Genomic DNA, 7,784 nt, shown 5'->3' with positions numbered 1-7,784 from the left:
TGCAAACAGAATATGCTTTGTCAAAAGTTTATTTACAACATAATGTATGAGGCTTTATTTTCAGGGTAACAGAAGGGATTTTGAATCACTATGGCGTGCTCCTCTTGGCAGTTGAGTAAATTTCATTTAACGTTTGTGAAGCATACTGTCTCTCTAAGCTGAGTGAAGGCAGGTTGTTCCCAAATGCGATGCTGCTTTTTAATTTTCTGTTGAGTGATTTAAAAACGAAGGAGCTGCTGTGTGGTCCTGACAGGTCTTCTTGGTGTCCTCAGTGCCCCGTCCGGCCATGAATTCTGCAGAGACATACAGTGTCAGCATTGCTCTTCGACAGAGAGTGGCTTGCTATCTGGGGACGGAGACGTGTCTGTCATTGATTTCTTTGTTTCAAACATCCTTCGAAACCTGCATTGATTTTAAATTGTGGAAGCAAAATCCTTGACTCATCTTTCAGGAAATCAGGTTTGATTGAGGCTTCAACATTGACAGCAGCAACACCTATTTCAGGCAGAATAAAAAGGTTCTGTTAAAGTGACCTTACAACTGGTAAGGCTGAAACTGCCCTTTTTAATAAGGGGATGGTCTGGGGGGGAAAAAATCCATTTATAAAAGCTTTCACAGAAGTTGAGGAAATCAAAGTACCTATGGAAATCTAGTTTTCCTGAATTACTACATCGATCGATTAAAACATCTCTCACGGTTATAAAATGTAAAGCATACACAGAATATGAAATTGGGTCTGATTGATCTCTAGAACAGTCGAAGTGGAGATGTTACCTGGGGCCGACCACACCCAGCTGCCTCCTGTAGTGTTGAATGGCAGTAAGGTCCTGCTGGTAGGTGTCTGTAAAAACGCTCGTCTGCCGTTTGGCTGCGTTCTCCACCTCTGCTCCCCACTGGCTTCGAACACAAGCGAGACACCCATGTGAGCCATTTATCGGAAAAGTCCAAACGAGGCGCATTATTTCACACTTACCTCAGCCGTTTTCCCATGATGGTCTGAAGAAACCTCCTGGCAGATAACTGTCCCAAAACTTTCCTGTAGCTGTTTGTGAAAATGGCATCCGCGTGCCTCCCTGTTCTGAGACAGACAGACAGAGTGCCGCAGATGTTAATGTGCTTCAAGCTGAAGCTCAGTTGCAGCCAGTATACACATTGAGCCTCCAATTACAGTTTTCCCACATTCAGTATAACAATCTATTTCTGTTAACCAGTTACAAGTTGGTTTCGCATGCTTTGTCATGCAGGATAAGGCTCAGGAGTCTGCTGACCGCTTTTCTGCGCCATCCCTCTGCTGGGCAGTGCCAGTGGGCAGCCGGCTGCCGTTTTCACCAGAGGAGCTCGTCGGGATGGAAGAGCTGGTGCTCTTCTGGCCAAATCTGAAACAGACACCAAATGTGCGCAATTGTCATTCTTTCAGGTTATGTTACGTCACAAATCTAATAAGGACAAGTTTAAGGATTTAAAGGGGAACTGCAACGCTATTTTTCTATTTCGGCATTGAGTGCATTTCAAACCACAATGAAACTAAAATGTAAACAGTAACGTGTAACAAACCCCCAATTTAAATCACAACAGACTAAATTTCCTGGCATGCGCATGTGAACTTCTGGGGAGGTGATGAGGCCCTATTACATTGTAAACACACTTGTGAATATGTCTCTGTTAATCCAATAGAAAGATTGCTCTCGACTTTGTGATGGTTTTGCTGACAAATACTCCTTTAAAACTAGAAAATACTACTGAATTGGCTTCCGTTTTCCTCCCCACTGATACCTGGTATGTGGTGAGTGTACTGGCGTCACATCATCCAGGTGTGGCTGCACACTGGAGGTGGTGGAGGGGAGTCCCCGCTACCTGTAAAGTGCTTGAGTGGACTATCCAGAAACACGATGTATAAGTGTAAGGAATTATTACTATTTGTTAACTCTGCATGCAGATCAGGTTCAAACATTTCTGTGCTGAAATGTCTGCTGCACAACCTGTACTCATTGGCTCATACATCATGTTATATGGACCACTTCATGTTGCAATGCGGACGGACTCTCACCTGGGGCGAGACCAGCGGTTTCTCAAAATTCTCGATTTTCTGCTTCATTAGGAATTAGGATTTAATACTGATTTAATAACCAATCTAAAAAAATTGGAACTGTTAGGGGTTAAGGAATGTTAAGGATTTAAAGATGGGTATTACAACTTGGTTCACAACGCAGAAGGACAGGTGCTGTGACCTTCTGGCACTTTCTCTGCAGCTGAACTGATCAAATCCAAAACGCTGTAGTCTGTGGTCTCCGTCAGTGCAAAATGGCTGAACTGTACTACTGCCACCCAAGCTAATGAACGTAAGCAACCAACTGGTTGAAACTGCTCAAATTTACATGGATTAACTATAGTAGTTCCCTTATCTGCTCAACAGAGGAGATGCTCCTGTGCCCTTGAGCTTCTATTGCTGTACACCTCGGAACAACAGAGTGCTGTTGACCTTGATGAAGCCTCTTCACAAAATAACACACAAAGCTACGCTTATGCTGACGTGGCTAGAAAATGGCTCTCAAAAGTTGGAACAACTGGACAATGGAAACAGTTCACACCCCGGTGAACAAAGAGACAATAGACATAGTTTATATCCGGGCAGCATTAGCATCACAAAACGCGAGAGCTACCGCCGACATACTGAGTAAAGCCCAGCATTCGTCCAGTGATGACTCGGTACTCTTGTGAGATGACACCTTTGTCTCTCATGCACCTGGTACTTGTTGCCATGTCTGTCAGAGTGCTCTTAGAACAATTTAGGCTTCAAGGCTTTTCTATAATATTAAATGGAAAAGGACAGTTGTTGCAGTTATTGTTGCTAACCAGAATTCATCATAGCCTAGTAACGAAACAAGTAATAGGTTTATTCCATGCTGGAAAAAAGAAAGAAAACACAACATTTCGGCCTTGGAGCCTTCTTCAGGTGTGCAGAAGGCTCCACAGCCGAAACATTGTGTTTTCTTTCTTTTTTTCAGTATGGAATAAACCTATTACTTGTTCCTTTGCAGCCTACGCATGCTGACGCAGCTACCCACCTGAACTACTATAGCCTAGTAACACTGCACTGAAATACATCTAGGAGATCCATTTGTGTCTCGTCTTCATAAAAGTAACTTTAAATTTACATTCCAAGAAACATGTGCAATATAATCAAGATTAGATGTGAAAACCAGATTGGAACACATTTTCTCTAAATACTGATGCAGACCTGCTCCAACTAGTGCACTGCATAAAGCCCAGAATTATGGTTTGGACCATAAAATAGCCTTAAGGGCAATTTACGTTTTTCAATAAAGTAGCAAAACTAGCATCAGAGCAATCACCTACAGCTTTCTTATTAAGAAGCTCCACTTTCGATTAGTGAGAGAAGGCTGTAATTGCAGTCACAGGCTGAGTAGAGGAGCAGGGGAAACGTTTTCTAACTACTCATCCCTCTCCTGAGGATTCCCAACCACACAAAGGTTTCACTTCAGCTGCCTTTTTCAGTTAAAAGATATCTGTGGAGTAGGAGGGAGGTCACAGAAAATGTTACTGATCCTATTTTAGGAAAAAATGTATCGGGGGGAATGTAAACCCAACAGGACTTTCTAATGGAAAGCAAGTGTAATTACTTGCTAGAACGGAGTAAACTATTAACCATTTCACAGAATATCGCTTACTGCCCACTACCAGTCAGTCCCTGAACTGGATTGCAAAATGTATTCATAAATTATATCTCAAAGGTCTGAATCTCTGTTTTCGCCTTCTTTATTGATCATCCATCCAGAAAGTCCTGGCTTTATCCAATTCTGGGTTGTGGAGGAGCCAGAGCCTGTCCCAGCATGCAATTTGTGCAATGTGGGTTATAGGAAGTCATTTCAGTGCAGGGCGCACACAGACACAGACTGCACTCACCCTGGGACTATTCTCAGAATCCTGTTAGCCTATTAGTAAGTCTTTGGCCTGTGGGAGGAAACCCATGTGATCATGGGAGAACACACCAACTCCAAGCAGATAGCACCCCAGGAATTGGACCCAGGGCCCCAATCATGAGAGGTAGCTGTGCTCACCACTGTGCCACCATGCGTTGGTCTTCCTTTATTAAACATCAAAAAAGTAAAATATTAAATTATGAAGTGTCATCCAACAGAACAGTTGGAATTTTGACTGCAGTACTGTCCTATTGAACTAGTATTGGCTTATTTCATGCCTACCCTACACTAATTAACCTCAGATCAATACATTGCATTGTGTATTTGGACAGTGCAGCACTTTCCCAAACATTTTCATGGCTCACACACAAGCACACGATACCCCACCCCACTGTCACTCAGGACTGACCTCAGGCCAGGATACAGGCAGGAAGAACCAGCTGCTTGCATGGCCAGGCAGCAGAGTACCAGCAGTGTGCTTCTCTCCACCATCGTGGGCTCTTCTGTGGAGAACACAGAGGAGCACAGGCACCTGACGTGACACTGAAACAAAGGTCAGAAAAGACTCGAGTCCTGCCTGTGCTGCTCAGAGTCAGAACTCCAAATGTGGAACAGGTTTCTTTCTTTCTTGGTTGTTTTTGTCTTGGATCATTGAAGCAAATTAGAATTTTGGGGATTGAAGTATTGAGCATTATTAAGGTGTTGTACATCTAGCAAATAGGACAAATTTGCTCACTCTTTCTACAGTTGCTACCTTTGGTTTCTGCGCTAAAAAAACAGTAAATGGATCATTAAGGTAAATGTGTCTTGCCTGTGTATACTGATCTCCCCTGTTTGCACAGATGAATAAGAGTCTTACTCTTTAAAGCTCATTTAAAGTTACAGCACGTAGTGCAAAATGCACATTACAATAAAGTATAACAAATTCAGCTTTTGATCTTTAAATATTTTACATACTGTTAGATAGAGACCCTGACAGATCTACCAGTTAGCTTTCTGTCAACAGGTGAAGACAGATTGAGTCAGAGCATTATTCTTTCCACAAAAAAGACTGCGAGCCTGACAGTATGATGAGAAAATGGACTTTTAAGTGAGATTTTTTGCATTTTGATCCATATTTACCCTTTCAAGACAAATAAAAACGAACAGCTAGCTTCTTTGAAATCTTTTTTTTTTTACAGAAGAGCAGAAACACTGATGCGAAACTGAATCATAATTTCCATTATATATCAAACGTATCAAGTATATATTCCGTACTTTTCAGCAATATACAAATCCTGAATTACGAGAAAAAGAGGAATAGATTTAGCCAAAATAACTGGGACTGCAAACAAAGAATCAACATGAAAACACATTTAAAATCTGTTTCTGATGTTACATACCGTGGTAGAAGTTGATGTAGTGAACTGCTCTCAGCTTGCTCTGTGCTGTCCCGTGTTGAGGAAAGATCACTCTGTTGCACTTTGTGATGTGAAGCTTCTTTTCATCCTCTCCAGCCTCCGAGCCAGGAGGGGCTCAAGGTAACACTGACAGTGGTCTGAGTTTGGGACTGGAGCTCCAGCTGCATTTAACTGGAGGGATCTGACATCTCCCTCTCCACTGCCTTTTTACACCATCCAGTGAAGACACAGCAGGGTGACATCACAGCTACCTTATTCATTCCATTACCGGTACCCTCCCACCGTGGAGAACTTCTGAACCCATGTCATACTCATAGCTGGGAGATGTTAAGAAAGAACATAGTGCATTTACATGATGCAATACATTACAAGTTCCTTTTTTTCTGACATACATTATTGGGTTTCATCGGTAAAGGATTCCAATAAAAAAACAATTTAAGAATACAATAATATTTACAAAAAAAGGAAGATATTTTCAGCTCAGTGAGCCTGGTCAGTACCTGGATGGAGACCTCCTGGGAAAAAACTAAGGCTGCTGCCGGGAGAGGCGTTAGTGGGGCCAGTAGGTGGCGCTCACCCTGTGGTCCATGTGGGTCCTAATGCCCCAGTAATGTGACGGGGACACTATACTGTAAACAAGCACCATCCTGTGGATGAGACGTAAAACCGAGATCCTGACTCTCTGTGGTCATTAAAAATCCCAGGGCGTCTCTCGAAAAGAGTAGGGGTGTAACCTCGGCTGTCCTAGCCAAATTTTCCATTGGCCTTTACCAATCATGGCCTCCTAATAATCCCCATCTATGAACTGGCTTCATCACTCTGTTCTCCTCCCTACTAATAGCTGGTGTGTGGTGAGAGTACTGGCACATTATGGCTGCCGTCACATCATCCAGGTGGATGCTGCACAGTGGTGGAGGGAAGTCCCCATTACCTGTAAAGCACTTTGAGTGGAGTGTCCAGAAAAACGCTATAGAGGAATTCATCTTATCTAGCCTGCTTAGCAGTTAATTACTTTTTGATCCAAGGATCTTGTCCAGCCATTTCTTGAAGGTATCAGCTTCAACAACATGACTTGCCGACTGCCATTATTCTTGTGTAAAGATGTGTCTCTTCCTCTCAGTTTTAAATACGCTTCCACGTAGTTTTTACTTCTTTTCACTATCTTATGGTGTTTCACTGTTTATTCTGAGGAACTTCAGCTGAATCATGTTGCCTCTGTTCACTGTGACCACAACTGTAAACAAAATTCTAAAATGAGGTCTTGCTAGTATATTATACAATTTCAACATGACATTCAACAATTCGGACTTTATATTCTAACATTTTGTTTGCTTTTTTTATTGCTTCTCTGTATTATCTAGAATATGCAGATAATGTGTCAACATAAACACTTTTTCATAAGTAGCCTCATTGTCGACTATTTCACAGAGAGTCCTCTCACATTTGTTAATATTTTATTCCAGTTTTGCAAGCACTGAATATTTAACAATGTATGTTTTATTTGCCATGGTAAAATGAAGCTGACATTGCCTTGGTGGTGTCGTTTTGTTTGGATATATGTCGAATTGGCCTGGAAGATTCATTTCCAGTGAACAACATTCTATTTAAAAAGCACCTTGTCATGTATTGCATTTCAAAAGCACTAACTGAACATTACATTAGAACACAGATTCCAAACAAAACTCAACTCAAAAGGTAGAAAAAATTCAAACAATAAGTTTTCTAAGCTTAAGCAAAAAAAGTGGAGTTTCAAATATTTCTACACTCAAGAGTTTTATATGGACATAAACCTACTCAACGTATTGCTTATATGGTCACAGAAGTCTCAGTTCATGATCTGGTTTGAGGCACGCACAGCCCGTCCATGTAGTGCAAGAACAGGGAGTATCACGTTTGAAAAGGCCCCTTAAATACTCGGGAGCAGGTTTTCATAATGCTTTGCAGGTTAACAATAAGATATTAAGTCCTGCACATTAAAAGTACAATCTTGAAAAATAGGTCGTATTTTATAGTACAGTAAATCAGTGCAGAGATTACAACACAGGAGTAAGAATGACAAACTGATCTAGGGCACATGCTATTTATACCATCAGACAATCCTAGAGGGGGGAAAAAAGGTATGCACAAGTTATTTGTCAAACCAAGCATATAGCTGGAGCAGTATTGTTTCAATAAAAAAGGGACCTAACTGGATTCCAAATATGAAGATTAAAGCTTAAAACAGGAAAGTTATTCTTCTTGGTAAAACAAAATCAATTACAATTTGATACTGAACAAAAATATTCACTTTTATGTTTGAAATGGAGTGTTTAAAAGGACAACAGTAAGGTAACTTAAGAGTGTACAATACCTAGCCTCGCACCACCGAGCGCTTCACCGGAACGTTGTGCGAGGGGGGGCAGTTACAGACAGGCACCTAAAATCATCGCTATTGTTTCCGCGG

The 7,784-nt window shown here is 41.5% G+C and overlaps 1 protein-coding gene across 3 annotated transcripts; it reads right to left on the bottom strand.

Annotated features, from left to right (window-relative positions):
* Positions 1–19: 19 nt before the first annotated feature.
* On the bottom strand, positions 20–7,739 carry ghrh (growth hormone releasing hormone). Of its 3 annotated transcripts, none has more exons than XM_069179374.1 (7): positions 7,692–7,739; positions 5,324–5,658; positions 4,351–4,484; positions 1,269–1,376; positions 974–1,073; positions 775–897; positions 20–293 (listed from the first exon to the last, which is right to left on the bottom strand). In XM_069179374.1, exons 3-7 carry the CDS (start codon positions 4,431–4,433, stop codon positions 219–221), a joined length of 489 nt encoding a protein of 162 aa, XP_069035475.1. In that variant the 5' UTR covers positions 4,434–4,484; positions 5,324–5,658; positions 7,692–7,739; the 3' UTR covers positions 20–218. The 3 variants fall into 3 exon arrangements, with proteins under 3 accessions (XP_069035475.1, XP_015220195.1, XP_069035474.1); XM_015364709.2 differs by having other exon boundaries at positions 974–1,078; positions 4,351–4,444; XM_069179373.1 differs by having other exon boundaries at positions 4,351–4,444.
* Positions 7,740–7,784: the final 45 nt, after the last annotated feature.

Source organism: Lepisosteus oculatus, chromosome 16 (assembly GCF_040954835.1).
Source record: "Lepisosteus oculatus isolate fLepOcu1 chromosome 16, fLepOcu1.hap2, whole genome shotgun sequence".
Classification (NCBI taxonomy): Eukaryota; Metazoa; Chordata; class Actinopteri; order Semionotiformes; family Lepisosteidae; genus Lepisosteus; species Lepisosteus oculatus.
The sequence above is the reverse complement of the archived record's forward strand: the minus strand, read 5'-3'. Positions and strand labels throughout refer to the sequence as shown.